This window comes from Bombus flavifrons, chromosome 16, assembly GCF_040668555.2.
Source record: "Bombus flavifrons isolate JBK064 chromosome 16, iyBomFlav1_principal, whole genome shotgun sequence".
NCBI lineage: Eukaryota > Metazoa > Arthropoda > Insecta > Hymenoptera > Apidae > Bombus > Bombus flavifrons.
Genome location: NC_138457.1, coordinates 10587428 through 10610138, shown reverse-complemented (window position 1 = coordinate 10610138; position 22711 = coordinate 10587428). Strand labels below are relative to the sequence as shown.

Sequence of the window (22711 nt, the reverse complement as noted above, 5' to 3'; positions counted from 1 at the left end):
ATCTTTTAGAGTCCGTATTATATTACCGTCTTTCTCTTTTACCATTTCCGCTTACTCTTCTTTTCGTACATTTTCTACTTTTTTCCTTTTCTCTCTCTCTCTCTCTCTCTCTCTCTCTCTCTCTCTCTCTCTCTGTCTCTCTCTCTCTCTCTCTCGCTCGCTCGCTCGCTCGCTCGCTCTTTCTCTCTTTTTGTCTCGATGTATCTTCTTTTATCGTGCCGATCAAGCGCTCTGCATAATCTGTGCCGCAATGAGTCGCTCCGTATCGCTCCGTATCGCTCCGTATACCAGATACACGCCACGCTTGTGCGATCGTGCAAAGATCGATACTCGTTGCAACGAACAGAGACAACACCGAACCGAACCGAACCGAACCAAACCGAACAGAACAGAACAGTACAGAACAGATATGGAAACGCGTGCCACGCGTTTTCACGAGGAACCGTCCTATTCCATTTGCCGAGCGGAAAATGCGCCATCGATCGCGCGTCTATAGCACGCGTACCGTACCTGATCGTTGCTACGATTATGCTAACGATAAGCAGCTTAAGCGATTGCCGGAAAATTCGCATTTGCCGCGAACCATTTACGTTGGTTCCGAATCCCTTTCGCAAAATTGGCTACTCGACGTGTATCGTTACTCGTCCGCAAGTAACTAAAGGCTTCTGTGTTTCGTAACCGTTAACTGATATCCTTAACGGGTCGTGCGACCAAGGAACGATCGTTTCGATCGATAGAAGGAAGGACGAGACGAGAGACCGAATGATCCGATTCGTATTGATATCGGTTAAAGGTTGCCGCGTTACAGCGGGGTGATGGCGATCGATCAAAGTGCTACTTCCTTGTTTTGCCGACAATGCTGAGCAAAGTATATTCAGCCCCGTGGAACGCACGCGTGTGTTACAAAGCTTAGCTCGATACTTTGTCTCGAGACACTTTGCCCGTCTGTCTGTCCACACTACGTTATCGTTTGATTTTGAGTATTTGGTTGACGGGTCCACTGCCAGCGGAGGACGAACTCGCACGAGTGGCCGCAAGGCCAGCTGCCGGTGTACCATTCGACTGGTTATCTGTTTTCGTTCTAATGCATGCGATCACGGTTCCCTGTACAAGCCCGTAGACGCGCCCGCTTCGCTAGCGTCAACCATTTCATCGTGAAAGATTTTACGGATTAAACGTATATTTACCCTCGGCCTATTACGTTTAGACGCTACGTTAGACTTTAACGTGGCACACAACATTTATATACGTTTTAATATATGACCGTTTATATACGTTTAAACCGGGAACGTGTGTACATAATTATGGTAGAATATCGCGAGCACGCACTTGGGGCACGCAATTATATCTTGAAGGGGAGTCGACTACAATTCCTTTTCGTTCGGTCAACGCATTTGAAAACGTCATTGAACGCTCAACGATCGATGATCCTCGTGCAACTATCACGACGAAAGGAACGAAGGAACGAAGAAATTCGTTCAAAGTCACCCTCCCGTAGTTTGCATGCGCTTCCTAATCGTTCTTTGTGGTTACCACGATCGCGAGCCTCGCATTCTCGTAATCGGCCAATTTCCCGCAGAAGGAAGAGCACCGTCCAGAGGTACGAGCAACCGTACGTGCAGAGACCGCCGCAGAGGAGTTACATGGTTTCCGGAAACGCCGGAAACCATCATCCGGGACACGCCGTCCTGGACGACGTCCACAACAAGATCCTCAACTTCAGCAGTATGCCTAATTCCAGGTATGACGATCGTTTCGTTGCCTACTTAGCTAACACAGTCGGGCTAGAGATTGACGCTCGAGCGTTTCACGCGTTTCTTCGTTACGTTTCTCCGGACATGATCGATTCGATCTAGATTCGATCGCGCATTTACTTTCGACCCGATCACCGGCTGATCTTTCGAACCACGCAATTTATATAATATATATAGGCGGCAGCTCTACTATCGCCCTTCGATCAAATTTATATACCTGTTTCTCAGTTTCCCCTATCGTTCTTCGTCAACTTGCTCGCAAACTATAATAGCAATAATGATGATGATAATAGTAACAACAACAACAACAACAACAATAACAACAACGACGACGATGACGACGACGACGACGACGACGACGACGACGACGACGACGACGATGACGATGTCACGACCGGCATACTTCAAATCCGATGGACTGACGATGGAGATAAAGATGTGGCGGCACTCAGCGACAATGTATATCGCTGAAGTGCCTAATGAACCATCAACATCCCAACGGTCCTTCCACCGAAGGTTCTAGAAAAAAGAGCACGTGGCAACGGTCGCGAACGCCTAGCAAATGCATGGACGGTGGGGATGTGAGGGATGACAAAAGAAAGTAATCGGATCCTCGAAAGTCAAATTGTAAGAGCTTCAGTCTTGGAAAGTCACGCCTAGAGTTCGGAAGTGGATTGTAAAGTGGATTGTTGTTAGAAAATTAAAGTTTCTTTTTTATTTTTTACTTCAAATTTCTTTTTTTTATTTTCTTTTTGTTATTTTACGTGACAACGACGACGACGATGTCACGACCGGCTCACTTTAAAATCGGAGATAAAGATGTGGCGGCACTCGGCGACAATATATATCGCTGAAGTGCCTAATGAACCATCAACATCCCAACGGTCCTTCCACCGAAGGTTCTAGAAAAAAGAGCACGTGGCAACGGTCGCGAACGCCTAGCAAATGCATGGACGGTGGGGATGTGAGGGATGACAAAAGAAAGTAATCGGATCCTCGAAAGTCAAATTGTAAGAGCTTCAGTCTTGGAAAGTCACGCCTAGAGTTCGGGAGTAGATTGTAAAACCAAGTGTTAGAAGAAAAATAAAGTTTCTTTTTTTTTATTCTTTTTGTTGTTCTTTTGTGTAATTTTACGTGACAACGACGACGACGACGACGACGACGACGACGACGACGACGACGACGACGACGACAATAATAGTAATAATAATAATAATAATAATAATAATAGTAATAATAATAATAATAATGATAATAATAATAATAATGACAAAGCGAGAAGCGGCGAAACGAGAAACAGGCTGATCCCAATGATCCTAAGCTAACACGAGTGAAACATTGGAAATGATCAGAGTACGTGTTCGAGTACGCTTTTAAGAGATAATCTAGGGAAGACCCCTGCAACTAGTGTTGAAAAGGATCCATCAACGATCGCCAAAGACACATCTCGCTTCTACTTATACATTGGTTTTCCATTAATGTTTGCGTCACACGAATTCACGTCACACGGCATTCATTCGACATTTACAAAATCATTGGACGGGGATTCGGTTCGCGCTGCTTTTCGTAGACGCAAAAGAATTTTCACCGAGTTCTCGAGAAACACTGTTTCATACGCGACCGCGTTCCATATGTCGTAACTCTCGCGACGAGCCATCTTCTCTGTCGTTCGACTCGGCGCGGCGTTCCGAGTTCATGTTGTTTCCTCGAAGCGGCAAGCAGTTGCTTTAACATTGTACGTTGAAAGAGATCGAGCAAGTTTTCCGCAAAATTTGCTCGGAAATTTTCGCTTCACCACAGAAACAAGTTGGGATATATTCGCGCCACGTTACAGCAAGGTAGCCAAATACGGAGTACCATTTTATTCTCCAAATGTCATTCGCGCCAAATATTTAAAAGTATTTCTCGGCCGGAATATCGCAACAAAAGTTCTTGACGAAGTAAACACACGGAGGGTATTCAGCGAGTGTATCCTGTAGCGTATGCGTATACTATTCCCATATTTGGTCACTTTGTTTTATGCGCTGTGCAACGAATTTCCAACCGAACGTGTCTCATCCTTCGATGTCGTGGTTCGAAGTCGACGATCTTGGAAAAATTCATCTTTCTCGTTTGATTTCTTATAACTTGTTTCTCTACCGCGCGGTCATGCGTGTCGCGCAACATCGCTCGACGAAGATCAAAGGAAAACGCGACGCGAACGAAAACGAAGACGACTCGTCGACGATGAGAAATCGAGAACGCCGACACCGTCGACTACGCGACATCTAGCACACCTTTAACCCTTTGTGGTCGTGCATAAACCGGGTGTTCCATCTCGCAACTTTGGTCGAGAATTCTGTCTTTTTTCTGTTTTACGTCTCTCTCTCTCTCTCTCTCTCTCTCTCTCTCTCTCTCTACCTCTACCTCCCTCCCTCCCACCCTGCCTCTTTACCTCCCTGTCTGCTTCTAGAAATCGACGATAGGAAAAGAATAGTTTGTCGATTGCTCGTTTGTTGGCAAAATCGTGACGAATCCGACCGCAAGGGGTTAAATTCGTGGTGAAATACCCGCGGCATGCCTATATTAGTATATTTCTAGCCGCGGCGAGACCCAGCGCGTGGTGTTTCGACCCCCGAATAGCGTCGCCACCGCAGACGGGCCAAGAGTCAAGTAAGTCTCATGTGTCTCGCCGTTATGTCACCATATAGTTGATCGATGATCTCAAGATTGGAACACGCTAGTCGTCGAAAACGTGACAGGCCAGCTTCTAGAAAGAATTCAAAGGGCCCCCGCTCAAATACGAATGCGACCACAAAGTCTGCGCGATCTTGGAAACTTCTGCTTCGCTGGCCTGACTCGTTTTACCTTATCGAAGCGAGCAGAGATGCTCGGCTCGCGGAATGAGTCGCAAACGTTGCTACACATCCGCACGGATAAAGATATCGCTCACGAGCGTCAACTTGCATCGAGCTCGTTCAGCTGAATATCTTTCGCGTGCAGAGGCAAACACATCTACATACACACATCTACGTCATACGGACACCCATACACGTACACACCTGTGTACACAGAGATAGACAGTGGCTCGAAAATGTATTCGTACACGTACCATAGAAAACTGTTACATTTATACCGTGCGCATTGTATAAAACATATCGAAATTTTATTGACACTGTAACGAGACGCAGCTGCCGTGTTTCTGTCAACTCCTTAGTAATTAACCGATCCACACGCGTCTGATTGGTATAAGAAGATACAAATTTGTCATAACGCGATGAAAATTCTACTTAAAAAACAACGAATATTCGATTCTTTCGAGTCCTAACTCGGCACGATAATTTAATTAGACTTCACAAACTTTGAATTACAATTTCCTTGGTTTTCCAACTAGTATAGAGAGACAAAGAGAGAGAGAGAGAGAGAGAGAGAGAGAGAGAGAGAGAAAGCAGTTAAGAATTACAGCCACGATGTACATACATATGTATGTATGTAAATGTTGCAAGATATATCGTATATATTGTAGTAAACTCGTACTTAGTAAAACGTTGGTATACAGTGTAAGCAATCGCTTATTATTAGATCAATTGAAATGTTAAAGACGGTCCTGCTCGACACCGAGACCTATTAGGTCTTAATTATTTTTTTTTTTTTTAAGTATTACTTATTAGTATCGCGGATGATTGCCTATTTAAATAATTTTCTAATCTTTAGGAAATATACACGGTGGTTGAAACGAGGTGTTACAAGCTGTTTCTCAGAATCTAACAAAGATATCTGTATAACTAAGCGGTGCAGCAAGTCTAATACGTCTTTGCAAGGCGAGCTAAATGGCGAGTAAAAATGGAAGATCTTTATAAATGGAAGATGGTACTAATTTTTTACCATTCAGATACACATTCTTACACTTAAGACTGAATCGCATTTACTCCAACTATTTCGTTTTTTATCGTACATAGTTATGCAGCCTTTTCTCCCCTGCTCCGTGTTGCCATCGAATTATAGCGAAAACTAAATTTCGTATTAGTTTCTGAGAAAACTGGTCGTAACGCTTCGTTTGGACTAGTCTGTAGGTATACTTGTATCCGAATGTCTCGCCGCAACTTCTCTATACGTTTTCAGAGCCGTTCAAAATTTATCCGATTACGATAATTACGATAGTAGTGGGTAGTAGTTGGATCTGGATAGTAGCCATAATAGTGGTAATGAGATTTTTGAACGTTTCGTATAACACACGTAATATATCCGGGGAAAAAGTGTACGAATGTTTTCGCGAGCCACTGTACACTGTACATGCGTGCTGAGATACACTGTGATAGTACACGATACGTAAGATGGATTTGTGAACGTGACATTGTTTAACAGCACTGATTAGGAATGCAGTAGTAGCGATACATTTTGTACAATTATTGGAAAAGCAGACACAAAGAGACGATGAAGGGACTGTCTTTTCGTTTGTCGGGTGTATTTTGTTCTTTCCGTTTACCTTTAGATTTTCGGTTGAAAAAAGATGTTTTGATATCGCATAACGGCACGATGCATTTGGCCCAGATTTTCTACAACGTTCAAGGTGGGCATCTTTCGATTTCTTTCTACCAACGATTTTAAGTAGATTAAGCTCGTAATTCGTTCGCTCATCTGTCCAACGTAGGAACTCGTATACAAAGACCACTTGACTTTTCGCAACGTTCTTAAAATACTTTCCGTTCCGTTATATTTTTCACGGTAGCTGGTACTGTACGGTATTATAATATTTCGTTGGAAACAATGGGAAATCTAGTTGTAACGCGATTGCATATTAATTCTCACGTGTGTGACACGCTTCTGATTTCAGCAAGCCTAATTCATCGTCTGCTCTATCGTATCTCTCGACACGCACGTTGTGGTCGATTCGAGTAGAAAAGAGTAAAGTGCATGCACAGAATATTACACGCCATGTCTTCTCATCTTTGCACTGCATGCTTTTTCCTTTCGAATGCGCCGCACAATCATCGACTTTCATTACTAGTTCGTTAAAACGACTAATTCCTTGCAATTACAGATCACAGAACATGTACCTACTTGATACACCGAGCATGCTTCGGTCGTTACTTTTTAGCATTCGCATAGTTTAACGTAGAACGCCCCGACCGCAGCTGTGTAATCGTTTGGGAATACAAAAGAAAAAGAAAGAAAAAAAGAGAAAAAAAAAAATAGAAAAAAAGAACGACGAAATACATACTTTTGTCACGTGTTTTGCGAGCAAAGGATCAAACGTAGAATTTTCCAATATACCGTTCGCTTCAAGCATGCCTGGATTCGATGAGCCTATAAAATAAACTATCGACAAAGGGCAAGCAGATTCATTTCGGACGAAAAAGGAAAAGATACGCGTGTACATTTTGTCAAAATTCTCCGCGTTTAACCAGAGTCAAAGGAAAAGACACGATGTCGTGTTCGCGTTCGTGTCACGTTTTAATCGATAGCTCGATTAAAAATGAGGCACAAACACGAACGTGACCCTAACTACGAGACTGCACCGGTTTAAAGAGAGCCTTTCGCGAGTGCGACCAAATGGGTGGTTTCTGCGTGGCAAAAATGGTCACGTCGAATCGAAGACTCGACGTTCAAAGGTGTGCGATTCCGAAATTTCGGATTCGATAACGAAATTCCGATTTTTCATCGCCAATTTCGATAACGAAAGAACGCGGTAATAAATGTAAACATACGTATCGAAATACACCGAACCTATGAACGTTTCGTCTTCTCCGATTAGCTCGAATCGGATTTATCGAGTAGATACAGCGAGATCAAATGTTCTTTCACGTCGACATTTTCAGGGAGCATAAATCGCAGGTGAGGAAGCCCGGTATAAGCGAGGAGGAGGGAGATACGGGAGCGGACGAAGTTGTCTCGTTCATCGATCTACAGCAGAACAATCTTCCACAGTTTCGTGGGAAGGGAATTTTAAAGAAACACGGTAGTTACGGTATTGCGATGATCGATAGTCGTGCAACCGAGTAAACTAATAGCCGAAACGTAAAGGGCAGATGCAACGAGCTCGAACCGATGAAATTTCTAATACAGCGTTTCCAAAGAATTTCTAAAAATGCCAACGATTCAGCTGTACGGAGCGCGCAAACTGACAGAGCTGGTTGCATCGACCGTTTACGTACGTTGTGTTGCAAATACACGTAAGATACGTAGAAAGGGTAAAAATTAACGAAAAGGACGAAAATCGAGCAGGTGTGGGAGGAGGAGCGGTAGCTAACGTGGAGCGTACGTTGGATCAACTGAACGGTTATCACGAGCACATTATCGAGGCACTGAGAATGGCGGCGAATCAACGAGAAACATCGGGAACGACATCGACTGGCGGAAATCCGATGGACGACGAAGCTCTGACGGAACCGCTTACGGAAATGCTAACGGAACCTCTGCAAGATTGCTATCCCACGGATTCGTATCGCAAAGACATCGTAAAGCATATCGACAACCAAACGGACGAGGAGTACGAGGAGCATATGCCGACTTGCGGTATAATTCGCATACGCACTTTAGAAGACCTAATCAAGCAGCTGGAGCGTCACACGACTAGAAACAGAAGTCCGAGCGGCTCCGAGGATATGCGGATGTCCGAAAGCGAGGCTGATCGTCCCTACAGAAAAGATTCGTCCGTTTGTAGCGAGTCCTCCCAAGGGTAAGAACTAATGCGAAATACGCGCTTCGCCATGCTTTACGTTCTCATCTCGACGTTTTCGTCGCTTCTACTAGCATTACGTGTCATTCGATCCGATCGGTACACTCTTCTTTCACGAAACTTTGACCACGATCGCGACCGAGTTGTTTTTAACTTGGTCGCCAAATCATTTACAACTATATCGCATAAAATCTCTGGTACTCGAGGAAATTTCAACGTACATAGCTGCAAAGCTTGGACGAGCTAAGTACGTGTATATGTACTTATTCGCGAGTACTATGTATTAAGAGAAAAAAAACGGATAAATCGGCTCTCTGTAGTTGTAGCTATCGGTCTGATATAAGCGACACAGATACACACACACACACACACACACACACACACACACACAAAAGTAAGTATAGCTTCAAGGTGCTACTTACATCTCATCTACTCGTCGTCAACGTAACTTGATCGGTATAACACATCTCACACGCTAGCATCTCACCGTCGCATCTACCTACTCACTTACCAATATTTTTATCAATGCGTCGTTGCTTACTTTTTTCTTCTCTCGCCAATACGTATTTTTGCTTCCTAACTTTGCGCATATTACAGCATATTACAGCATATTACAGCATATTACAGCATATTACAGCTATAAGACAAACGTAACAAGCGTCTGGATATAGTAGCATTAGCGTAGTTATACGTTACAGGCAAACGCGCGATCACACGGATAATTGGTAAAATCTCGGCGACGTTGACTTGCATCGCCGACCACGTGCAGCTTTCACGAATTTTACATGCAGAGTCTGTTTATACCGTGTCCCTCTCGTGTTACCTCAATTATTTATGGGATATTTCGAAGCAACTTGAACACGCATTTCTCCATTTGGCTCGGTTAAAGCCGATGGGCCCTCAGACCATCGATATGTGAACGGATATCGTCGATATTTCAGGCTTTTTAACGTTATTGTACGTGTAAATTGTCACACCAGATCGATCGTAATGGGTTCGGGTTTTTTTTGTTTGTTTTTTTTTTTTTTTTTTTTAAAGAACGGATGTACCGTCGATTTCTATCTAATCAATGACCTTCTGCCATCTTTCTAGCAACTTATATGTCCTTCTTTTTTTCTTTTTTTTTTTTTTTTTTATAGAAACGTTCGTCTGTTTTATCGAAAACTTCGGATAAATATAAATTTACTTCTTCCGTACTTTTAATCCACTTTTGAATGGTTTGTTAATAGCAATCTTGGCATAAACGCTACGAATCTGTTTTCCAATCTCTTCGGATTTTTTTTTACTTTCGGAAATGAGAAACGATATGTCCTTTACTCCGTCAAGACCGAGAGGAGACTGACCAAAGATACGGATAAAGGCCACGCGTAATTCGATACGGATCGACAGTGTTAAAGATACAACGCTTCTCGAGCTGCGTATCGCGGCTAACCCAAATCATGTATTTCGGGTGAACTGGTCGAAAAGCTGGTTGTTCCCTCGTCGATCGAAACGGAACTTTCTCTTAGTCGTCCTGTTGTGACATACATGAACATAAGAGGAAAAATAATAAGAATAAGAAAGTGTAGAAATGCGTAAGGAAGTAGCTTTTCCGATGGTCTCTTTACACGTACAACAATATCGAGAACCTTGAGATATTGGCAATATACATATGTCTATCGATCGTTTTCTGTGATCGTCCGAGGGACCCTTTGGTATTAGGCAAACGTACATTCGCGAGACGATCGGACAAGGAGGAACCATATAGAAACGAAAACGAAAAGAGAGAAATAGAAAAGAACGCGTGCGTGAAGGAAAACTGAAAAAAAAAAAGAAAAAAGAAAAAAGATGTGATACACTTGTCAAGGAACTGATCCGATTTCCTACGTAGAAGCAGAAGATGTAGCCGCGGCCGTGACGATACCTACGGTAGATATTGTCAGCCATCGTCTCGAAGTCCTTACGGCACCCATCAGCACTCTCAACACTCCCATCAAATGTACAAGGAGGAGGGTATTTATGCAACTGCCGATCCTGACAGAGGCTCGAATACTAGGGGTGAAACGCCCGATAGCGAAAGGTATCGCAGATTTTTTCAATACGAACACGGGCTTGGTAGCTTGACGTTCGGTAAAGAGATCCGTGCAAATCCCCCTGGCAATCCTACGAAAGTTCCCCCGAACGCGTTCCGCGGCTAGCGTTGGGAATCCAAGTTGCAGCGTATACACGTGCATACGCCACCGTGCATAAGTATTTAAACACTTCGCGCGATAATATCGAATGACTGATATTTTTCCGTATATTTTCAGCGTTACGATAGAAGAACGTTACGTTCCTCTACTGTAAATTCTCTACTTGTTCCTATGAATGGGTTGAAACGAGCGATATACCTAGTATCTCTGATAAATAGCTGACACGTGATCAAATCTATAGAAATTCTTAGAGTTGCAAGATCTCAACGTCCCACGGATACGTTTAAAGTCGCTTAACTTTTCTTATTTATGCTAATTAACACTAACCATCGTTTTTATTAATATCTACTAACTGTGTATATGGTTGCCTGAGATAAGATCAAAAACAAATGAAAGATTTACGTAAATAAATGAAACAGCTTTAATTCGAGCATTATATATTCGTATTTTATATTTGATATTTTATATTTCAAATACTTACGCACGGTAGCGTGCATATGTAGACAGACTGTGATCGCACGCTCAAAGTGTCCGAACGCTCAAAAGTATCCGAACACTGGCTTATTTTTCGGCAGATGTATTTCAATCTCAAAATCATGGACGAATTAAACTGCGACGATTTTATTCTTTATAATCATCGTATACTATTCGTATATAATCTACGTACAACGACATATTATCAATCGGTTTAATCGATCTTTGAAAATCAATATGCGTTATTAAGTGCTGATGTTTGTAAGTTTTAGCCCTTATAAAATTATTCTGCTGCTTCGCTAACTTTTTGCCTTTAGATCTTTTAATTTTGCAATTGTAAGTCAGATAGAAAGATTATAAGCGTTGCTTCGAATCGATCAAAGTGTCCGGTTACTTATGAACGGTAGTACGTATAATTCCCATCGCCATGATGAACGCGTATTCAGATAAGGATTGGTGCATGCCCGAGTGAAAGCTACTCGCCGAAATTGCTCGATGGGTTTACGAATTTACGGTTTTACGGATAGAAATCGAATAGAAATCCCAAACTTCGACCAGAGAAATCTCAACGTCCGACGATCGAATATAACGACGAACGGAATATAAATAGACTCGGCATACTTCCGGGCTTTTACATCTCTACGTACGTATAACGAGAGTTGCAAGTCCGTTTTTAGCCAGCTACTATGTACTTGTTCAAGGTCGCTGAATGAACACAATCGAAAGAACCAACCACGGTATGAAAGTACATAAAGCATACAGGTATCCCGAAGCTGATGAAAAATTGTACCGTTGCCTCCAAAGTTTCCACGTGACAGGGGGAAAATAAGATACGATCAGATTCGACAAAATTCAACACACCAACCTTCGCATGCTAATTTATCCTTTTAGTTGCTTGTGTGCAATGCGCTGTGAATGTGCTGCAAATTACGTACGAAACGTCTGTTATTTCTATTTATTCTCGCGAATGGCCAGAAACCCGAGTTAAGTTGTTGCAAGCATTCTTTGCGTGTATCCGTATTTGCCACGGGCAAAGTGGCGATAGTGGAAACTTGCGAGTCACGAGCGATACTCGACGAGCCTAGAAGCGACTCTCTCTTCTTTTCCGCAATGAATCTCTTTAAAAAGCAACGTCTACGTTTACTCGACAGGCGGTTATCTGCGGTTCAAGACGCGCTAGAACGACGCCGCACTTATCCTTATCTGAAGATTTCCTTCCTCGTCGATCGATCATCACCTTTACGCTTTCATCGTACGACAAAGCTACCAAACGATACTTGAATTACCTCTGTATTCTATATATGTATATGTATGTACATACATTTCACGTGCAACTGTTGGTAGCCGCAACTGCAAGGCTTCGCACGTGCGCAATAGCTAGAGAAAGCTTACTCTTTACGCAACACATGGATGCGTGTACGCACGCGTTATCCTCCCACGCAACGCATGAAAACAGTTCTAATATCATTTTTCGATCAAATTTTTTTAAGTAATTTATGAAAATAAAGTTTTAAAGATAAATCTTAAAATATTGAATAACTTAATTGAACTGTCTAATACATGTTAACATTTTCATAAAAAATTGGGAATTCGACAGAACAGGGGAATTGATAAAAACCGATATGGAGCCGATATAATATTAAAGAACTGAAACCGAAACCGAAACCGAAACCGAAACCGAAATCGAAACCGATATAGACAAGAACTCTTATATCCACAGCAGATACAATTCGATCCCCGTAACTGTTTCACTCAGAACCGATATACGACGAGGGACAAAACTGTTGGTGCAGCTGCAATGTACATATAAACAAATCAATATTCCCTACATTTCGATATATTTAATAATACAGAGAATATCGATATTTCTATTTCTACGTTTCAATTGTACGAATAGTTTTCTCTTTCGAGAGAAAACTATTCGTTTTTTTGAACATTGAACTTGGTTGAGAAAATCGGTAACGCGTGCATACACGGCTCAGTTGTATACGCTCGGATTCGTGTGTTAGAAAGGGAAATGAAAGGTAAGTTTAAGCGTGGCAAGGGGGAAGAAGGATTAGAAGCTTATCGGCGGGGTAAAATCCGCGTGTCCGCAGCGTGTGTATGCAGCATTAGTGGTCGTGGAATAGATCCAATGGGCTCGTGTAATCTTGTTATTTTCTAGTGATGCATTTATTCAAGCTCAACAACTAGCCCGACGGACTAGTGTGGACGGAGTGCAACACCGGCCACCACAGCAGCCGCCGCCGCCGCCGCCGTCACCGCCGCCACCTGCAATGACTGGTAGCACGGTGCAGTTGCTACAGCCGCATCATTCTCAACGAAAGCATCGTCAACAGCCGCAGCAACAGCATCGTTGCCACCATCACGCGCAGCAGTCGCAGCTCCAGCAGCAACAGCAGCAGCAGCAGCAGCAGCCGCCGCAGCCGTTGTCGCAACAACATCAAGGTCAACACCAACAACAACAACAACAACAACAAAACCACCAACTGCCGGTGGAACAACTGCCAATACAGCAGCGCGGCTATTATCCATCCCCACCCCACACTGATAACGGTCTCGATAACGACGAGACTGAAAATGCTCAATCCCACCAACAAAAGCTCCCCGACGTTCGTGGAATCGATGTTAATCACTTGCCTAATATTAACAAATGCCCACTAGACGATAATTTTAGTCTAGATTGTAACATAAATAATGGTTCCCCTAAAGAATTAAATACCAACAACACTAGTGATAACGAAAATACTGCCCTACTGCCCCCTTCGCATTTTCCTGAGTACAAGCATTGATAATTATTAATCGATGACAGATAGTGTCTATAAAACATAGTGGTGTGATTTAATCTTGAACTCGCATTTTATACTGAATAGTGTAAATAACGATAAACTATTGATCGCAACATCAAGAACAACAAAAACAACGGCAAACAGGTATTAAATTATATGAATTAAAATAATCTATATGAAATGTTTATTAATAAACATTAGTAAAACGATTTACTCGAAGAAACGCATCGCTGTTATTCGTATGTCCCCCTTTCCAAGTAGAATATCTTGGACTATTTATCCGGTGGATCGGTTCAAAAGTGATCAATATCTACAATATTCTACGTTGTTCTCTTTTACTGAAACGCTCTTTTAACTGAAATCCTACTAGCTAATAGTATATCCAAAATCTAATACGTCCTCGGCTTACATTCCACTTTGAATAGTATTATAAATGCTTTTCTCCAAAATTAATAACTCTGGCTTACACTCTCTCGCCCGCCCACCGGATATTTATTCCCAACTTATTTACAATCATTTTATAGTTGATTGTTTTACAGTTGATTGTACGATATCCGAAAAACAGGAAAATTAGTCGAGTCTATCCTATCTATCCTCCCTTTTTTCCCTCTAATCTTCTTACAATCAATCAATTCCTGTTTCTTACCATCAATCCCAAATATATATATATATATATATGTCGGGTACACATTGGAATTAGGATTAGGGGCGTGAAACGAATCGTCGTTTGGTTTACGCATTGTCGATAAGTGTTAAGATATAGGTGGGATTCGGAAATACAAATAGTTTACTTTATTTAGCACGCAACAGTTATACACATATCTTATACTCTGAAGACCTCGTAATCCTACTCGCACGCACGCTTGTTGTCAACCGACTCTTCCAGATGCTTCTTAACGACGACTGTTTTGTCTCAACTAAGACCTGGACGCCCTCTGACCCTTACACACACACTCTCATGTACAGTGTAAATGTATCACTTCCCTAACACGCCTTCTTACATTTATACTGTACACTTAATTTTATTTACATACTTGTCGAATTAACAAAATATTTAACACTTATCGCTTTATTTACATTTCTCTTATTTTACATTCATCCATGACCTAAACCTTTCAAATTTCTCTCTACACAATGCCTTCGTAAAAATATCCGCAGTGTTTTCTTCTGTACTTACTTTAATTATATTTATCCTGTTTTCCTTTAAGCACTCGTGAATGTAGTGGTAATGAACTTCAATGTGTTTAGAGTTTTTTGTAAAATTTCCGTACTTTGCTACACTTATCGCTCCAGAGTTATCCTCATAAATTTTTACAGTATCGTCTTGATTTACATTGAAGATTTTCATAATTTCTCTAATGGACATTAATTCGCTCACCGCTTCCGATAGAGCTACATACTCTGCATACGTTGAGGCTTTAGTCACACACCTTTGTTTCTTTTTTTTTTTTTTTTATACTTCCATCCAATTACATTTCCATACAATCTAATTACATATCCAGAAGTCGATTTCCTATCTAAATGATCTCCTGCCCAATCAGCGTCTACATAACAATCTATCGTTTCACACTTTTCGCTCCTTTTATTATGTAACCTTAAATCTCTTGTCCGGTGCAAATATTTCAGTATTCGCAAAGCATATTTAAAATGTGTCTCGCTACAACAATCTTCTATCTACTCAGATAATTCGCACTATAACTTTCCAAGATATTCTTTCACTTCGCCTAGATCTTTTCATTTTAAATTTATCTGTTAATAAACCTTTTTTTTTTATTTTACTACAGATTAACAAATCGTTTACATATATTAGCAAATAAACAACATTTTCTCCCTCTCCATGAGTATATAAGCACAATTCTACATTATTCTTCTTAAAACCTAATCTCGTCACATAGCTATCAAAACACTCATACCAATCCCTCGGACTTTCTTTTAACCCATAAATCGCTCTCGATAATTTACAAACTCTATTCATTCATTCTACATATCATATTCTTTGCAACATCGCTCTCTTTTCTCTTTTATTTACAATGTCCTATTTTTTTGTTTATCTCTTTCTTTTCCTCGCTTCGTTCTACTTTTGTTACATTTTTCGCCCTTGTTCCTCGCAGATACTTCACCTTCCCTGCTTCTATCTTCGTCATTATCCTTCTCCAATTTTCTATTCTTTTTCCTCTTCTTATAATTTTCTTCATTCTTACCATCTTCACTATTTTCACAACAAATCGCCTCCTCAAATGTACAAGGGATATCTACTTTACAATACTTTGTGTGAATCACACTGCTGTTTTCCTTTTCTGATCTTTCTTGTTCCTCTTCGCGTTCTGATGGCTTAAGTGGTTTTGGAAGCTTTTTCACAATATATGCTGGTGGCTCGTAATCATCATCTCCATCTGAATATTGTTCTTCTTCTTCATCTTCGTCAGAATCCAAATCAAGTTTGGTTTTATTGTCTGGTGGTAATCCATCTGGTACCATTTTTTCACCTACTTTAATATGTTGTTTTATATGTGTGGCATAATCTGCCCTATCTCTCTCACGTTCCCTATCTCTTTCTCTTTCTCTTTCCCTGTCACGGTCCCTATCTCTTTCACGTTTCCTATCTCTTTCTCTTTCTCTTTTACTCATACCACTACATTTGGCACTGTTTACTAAGTGTTCCTTCCCTTTCAATATACTTTTCATTCTATATGTCCCATTCTCTTTGAACGCTACAGCCGTAAGTCTATTGTTTACATCTATTATTTTCGCAATATTTCCTTTTGTAATAACCATATTCTTATTATCTGTTAGTTTACCTAAACTGATCAAATTTGCGGACATTTCTTTCACATAAAAAACTTTTCTCATTGTTCGATCACTCGCGGAGAGACGCGATCGCGAAGAAGCACGTCAACGGGAGTCGTAAATTCCCGTTACGATTAGATAATCGACGCCACGAAATGATCGTTCCCCTATTTCGTTTAGGATAATAGGGGTGGTTAATTGAGTAGTTACACTGATTCAACAGGTATAACTTTATATTTATTTCAACAACTTCGTAAAGAAATGATTACACTGATGCGAATGTACAAGTTGATTGATCTGCGGTGTAAAACCCGGTTACAAGATGTTGACGGTTTGAAGAAGAGAAAAAGAGTGTGCTTCGACGATGAAGCTGTGACGGAGGAAAACTAAGGATGGGTGTGTCTAGCGCACGGGATCATCGGATTTGTTGGCGACGATTTTGGCTAATAGAGTGAGGGAAATAGGCTTCGTTGTTAATTGGTTATTTGCTATGGTGGAGGGTGAGGAAGGATGCTCACCGCCCTCAAGATAAAGTCGTTGGTGGGAGGCCTCACACGTGAGAAACAGAAACTTTCCCGTGTCAACCCGTGGTGGGCAATAAACTTTAGGAGACAATGCAGCGAAAGAATGTTTGTTAGGTTCCAAGGACCTCGACTAGGAAATTGCTGAGATTTATGGAGGGTACTTGAGAATATTGAGGGTACGCAGTAAGGACGAGCGGACATCTGGTTACCATCTTGCCCGCGGTGTGTGGCCTGGTCTAGGTAGAGTGTCGCCCGGCGTAACACTCATATTTATTTTAGTTCGCTTTCCAAATGCTTTAAAGTAGCTTACAACGTTTCCAACTTTTGTTGCTTTCACCCGTCTATTATCGCCTAAATATATATTTACTGATTCTTTAAGGTCAATACATTTCTCAAAATACTTTGCATTATTAATTATATGATCGGTACAACCGCTATCTAATAGCCACATTATTTCCTTCTCACTTATCTCATACGTCTCGCTGTTGTGTGCTGCGTGCGCCGTTGCTATCCATGTGCCTGCCCCTGAGTTGCCATGCTCGCTCGTGCCGGTTGTTGATTGACGATGGAAGTTTCCACGTCCCCTGCTCGTATTTCCTTTGTTTCCTTGTCCTCTGCTGCTACCACGTGTTGGCCCATGCCAATAGCTGTTACTGCTTCCCGCTTGGACGCCATTTTGACACTCTCTCGCAAAGTGTCCTAATCTTCCACATCTGAAGCATCCTTCCTTTTTTGCAGAAAAGGCATTGGTTTGCATTTCTCCACGATTGGACTTATTTCTCTTCTCCGCCATTTCAATTTTATTTTTCACATACGCTACCGTTTGATTTTCTTCTTTCAATGCATCTATTATGTCCGCTATGTAGCTGTATTCTTCGGGTAACGTATTCAGCATGTAATTTAGTTTTTCCCTCTCACTCACTTGTGCGCCCGCACTTTTTAATTCATTTGTTAATTTTTCGAAATCTCTGAAAAACGATGCTGAATCACCGTAGTTATCCAGTCTTATCTTTTCCAATCTCCTTCTGCACACGATCTGTAGTGCCGTCGACTCTTTCAAGTACATTTCATCGAACTTTTTTACTATTTCATACGCCGTTTTTTCTTCCCTAACATACTCCAACTGTCTGTTCGATATTGCACTATAAATTATATTTATTGCTTTCAAATCCTTTTTGTCCCAGTCTTCATTGTCTCTTTTGTTCTTCATTCTTGTTATAACAATATCACATTCCTTATACTTCAAAAATATTGTGATTCTTTGCTTCCACATTCCATAATCCTCACCATCGAATATAGGTATCATGATTTCCGATCTCTCCATTTTAATTGATTCCTTATATCTTACTCAAGCGTTCCCACGTGCTCGAAGTATATCTTTTCTCTTCTTTCTTTGAACGTTTCTTCCCTTATTGAAACTCACTCGAACTATCTCGCAAGATTGAAAAACCACGCACTCAATAACTTGCAAAACTATAAACCACGCTCTGCTACCATGTTAAGGAAATAGGTGGAATTCGGAAATACAAATAGTTTACTTTATTTAGCACACAACAGTTATACACATATCTTATACTCTGAAGATCTCGTAATCCTACTCGCACGCACGCTTGTTGTCAACCGACTCTTCCAGATGCTTCTTAACGACGACTGTTTTGTCTCAACTAAGACCTGGACGCCCTCTGACCCTTACACACACACTCTCATGTACAGTGTAAATGTATCACTTCCCTAACAATAAGCATTAGAGAAGACATTGACTAGTGCAGATACGATTATTATGGAATTGGACAAGTAACCGCGGCAATTAGACACTCGAGAAACTAATGATAATGATCCTAGGTTCAATAACGAATCCGCGGTCGACGGGGTGATGGATGAACGTGCCCACAAAATCTAAGTCGGACTCTTTGTTAAAACGGTGAATACCCACCGAGCGTACAGACGCTAAGTGAGTCGCTAATACGATCTCGCGAGAGAATGACTTTTCGTCGCGACGATGCTGCAGAGGAAAACTATGATGGGGTGTGTCAAAGGATACGAGATCATCGGATTCGTCGAGGATAGTCCTCGTTCAGAAAGTAAGGGAAATTAACGTTGCTGCTAATTGGTCAATCTCCATATCGGTGGTTAGAAAAGATGCTAGCCGCCCTCGAAGGAAAGTTGCTAGTGGGAGACGCCGTTCGTTGAAAGAAATAGATCTCCCCTACCTTCCCGTAGTTGGGACAAAGACTGTTTATCTGTTTGAAGGACTTTAGGTAACTAGATCTTAGTGTTTATAACGGCCCTCGGGCTAGCTGATCACGTACTGTGGAGACACATCGACATCTGGCAATCATCTTACTCGAAGAATAGGGACTGCGTGTGGCCACGGGACAGAGACCGTTGGAATGTTTACTGTCGCGTGTCGCCAGAGATATTTCTTTTAAGGAGAGCTATAGAATTACTTCGTACCTTTGTTAGGCAAAGCGTTCATCCCGTGACCGCGGCTACGTTCGGCGACTGGCTATCGCCTCCAGCCCAAGCTCATTATCACAAATCTTGAACAAATACAATCGGATCGAAAGACGACAATTGTTTAATTACGCCTATGATAGAATCTAGATTACGGTGTTAAGGGATTTTCCCGGGGTTCCAAAGGGAGGACTCCGATGTCCTTTCATCTCCGACACGGCCATCCTGACTATCACACGTCCTCGTGTGTAACTAAAATATTGCAATTTTTTTTTCTTTTTTTTTTTTCTTTTTTTTTTTTACATTAGACTCGACGTAACTGATATTATTTACCATTCAATTAAATGTTCCAAATAAGTCGAGGGTCCATTTCGATAACGAGATTCTGTTCAGAGGTTTGACAAGCAGGGAAATGAAAGAGAACTAAAATTAGTGGCGTTATAATTTGTATTCAAAGTGCTAGTTGCATTCCGTGAGTTATCAGTCAGACCGTAACGACACGACAGATCATTTTCGATTTCGTACACGGGTGAATCTCAGATTGTTGGATCGTGTTACTACGTTGGGCGTATTACGAAGGCGCAGAGTGTCCCACTGGACGTATTACGAAGGCGCAGAGTGTCCCACTGGACATATTACCAAGGCGCAGAGCACCACACTGGATGCACGGCCACAACGTGGTATTAATGATCCTCTGAGGTCCGTGAACTTGCATCGTTGTTATCACCGTCGTTGTCATCATGTAGACGTCTAACTCAGCAGGAACGCTGCTATCTGGCGTTTTTCTCAGTCTGTCATGTCTGTCCTTATATGATCTTTTACCGTCTAAAGTTTCTAAGGTATACCTATCTCCTTCCAAAATCTCTGCTATCCTGAATGGACCCCTGAATTTCGGATCTAGCTTCGTTTGGTTTCTTTCCTCGTTTTTGCGTAATACAAAATCACCAAGGTTAAACCTAACTACTTGAGCTTTGTTTTTGTCGAACCTATCCTTATCGTATTTGGCACTTGCTTCTATATTCTTTATCGCCTGTTGTCTTACATGGGAGATGTCTAATTCTCTTTCTTCGATGTTGTCGGGTACGGACAAGCCGTAGGGTCTCGCTGTTTTACCGATTAGTAGTTCCAATGGGCTCGACTTAGTCACGCGGTTGGGGGTAGAATTTAAAGCTAGTTGTGTTTCCCCGATCGCGTCTTGCCAGGACCGCCCGGTCTTTTCTATTGTTGTGAACGTATTTTTTAGCGTACCCATAATACGCTTTACCTGTCCGTTGGCCCTGCTAGCGCCGGTTGCCATTAAGTGGAGTTTAATATGTTTATCTCTACAAAGTCTTGAAATTCTTTGCCTGTAAAACATCTTCCCCGGTCTGCTATTATCCAGCGAGGACTCCCGAATAAAAATATAGCATACTTAAGTGTTTTAACGATACTAAGGGAATCTATTTTACGAGTATGATGCAGATATACGAATTTAGTAAAAACGTCGGCCAAAACAATGACATATTCTTTCGAATCACTTTTACCGCTTAGTTTGCCCGCTATGTCCACGTGAACTGTATGCCAGGGTATGCTGGTCTTAGGTATAGGACGTAATTCAGCTTGTATTTTACCTGAACTTGCCTTCGAAACTTGACAAGCATGACGGTTCTCTACGAATTTACGAACATATTTTCGTCATTCCTTAGAACCAGTAATACTCGCACAGTTTCTCAAGCGTTTTATCCCAACCTAAGTGCATAATGGACTGGTGCACATGGTTAATAACGGACCACCTAAAGCCTCTTGGGACAATGGGCAAGCAGGGAGTTCTGCCTTTTCTCTGTATCTTACGATGAAGGGTACCTGACCGTAATTCATACGTATTCGCGATATTTTCCGTGAGCTCCTCGTTTTGCAATTTATTGACGATCTCAGAAATTTGGGGGTCGCAACGTTATCCCGCTGATAGCCAATCTTCGGAGATTTCGGTCGGATTGATTTCCTTCTCTACGACTTTGTTGATCGTACGGTGATCCAAGTCTACGGGGTTCCGCGAGAAGAAATCTACGTGGGCCTCGCGTTTACCTTCTTGATACGTAATGTCAAAAGTAAAAGTTTGTAAGCAAGCCCACCACCTGTGAACACTGTCATTTAGTTTCACACCATTTCTAGATGGCTTCAAGGAATTACAATCAGTAACGACAAGAAATTCTCGATCATGTAAATAGTGGCGAAAATGTTTAACAGCGTATAACGATTGCTAACGTCTCTAGTCCATATGAATAATACCTAGATTCCGCAGGGTTAGTTTCTTTTCTGTAATATTTCACTACCCTGTTTTTAGCTTCAACCTTATGCGTTAAAGTAACCCCATATACATCCAAACTAGCGTCAGTATGTAATCCTATCGGATAATTGGGGTCAAATATCGTTAACGCCAAAGCATCAGTCAGGACGGAAATTGCCTTTCGCCTCCTTTTTTTCGTGTTTATCTGTGAAGGTTTAGAGACGAATTTTCGGAAGTCAGAAACTAAACCTATTAACTGTCTATGCTGTGTGGCGGTCGTTGGTTCAGGTAAAGAACTCAAGGTTTGCATTCCACCCGGGTTGGGGCGGACTTCTCCGTTATGAATTACATGTCCCAAATAGAGTACCGATATGTTTAGGAAAGAGCATTTAGAAGAATTAGATGAAAATCTGGCATTTACGAGGGTATTTAATACGGTGTATGGTCTTTTTAGAGCTCGATCTATGGAGTAGGCAACAATTAGAACATCATCCAAATAAACAACAATGTACGAATGGCACGTTGGCTGCCATACGTGTTTCCAAAGGAATCTCAAGCACGATCTCTCACTTCGTTCGCTCGCAACATGAAAACCGTCAGCCGTCGTCGAATACAACGAAGAAAAGTGCGGCATAAATCATTCCGAACAAATAGTTTCTTATGCCTTCTTAGAAAAGGGATCAAATGGTACCGAAGGCTTGGTACGACTACTTCCGGGGACCTCTGTGGCAAACGCCTGGACGGTTTTAAAATTGCAACAAGGAAGAAATTAGAATATTTAGAAAGGTATTAGTTGCAAAATTATTAGGGCTGTCTAAAAAAATGCAAAAATCC

At 41.6% G+C, this 22711-nt stretch overlaps 2 protein-coding genes across 21 annotated transcripts in view; one reads left to right on the top strand and one right to left on the bottom strand.

The window, feature by feature from the left end:
- mmd (disintegrin and metalloproteinase domain-containing protein mind-meld) overlaps positions 1–14080 on the top strand; it is a 73896-nt gene extending 59816 nt beyond the window's left edge. For 8 of the 20 annotated variants that reach the window (XM_069129722.1, XM_069129723.1, XM_069129735.1 and 5 more), the window contains 6 exons: positions 1580–1741; positions 4335–4406; positions 7553–7701; positions 7959–8412; positions 10283–10471; positions 13222–14080. In XM_069129722.1, the coding sequence (XP_068985823.1) occupies positions 1580–1741; positions 4335–4406; positions 7553–7701; positions 7959–8412; positions 10283–10471; positions 13222–13849 (1654 nt within the window). In that variant the 3' untranslated portion in view covers positions 13850–14080. Of the gene's footprint in view, positions 1–1579; positions 1742–4334; positions 4407–7552; positions 7702–7958; positions 8413–9110; positions 9508–10282; positions 10472–13221 lie in introns of those variants that run through there. The other 12 variants (XM_069129734.1, XM_069129725.1, XM_069129731.1 and 9 more) reach the window with 9 other exon arrangements.
- The window catches only part of dila (centrosomal protein dilatory), a 125775-nt gene that overhangs the window by 93772 nt on the left and 9292 nt on the right, over positions 1–22711 (bottom strand). The gene's annotated exons all lie outside the window — the stretch shown is intronic.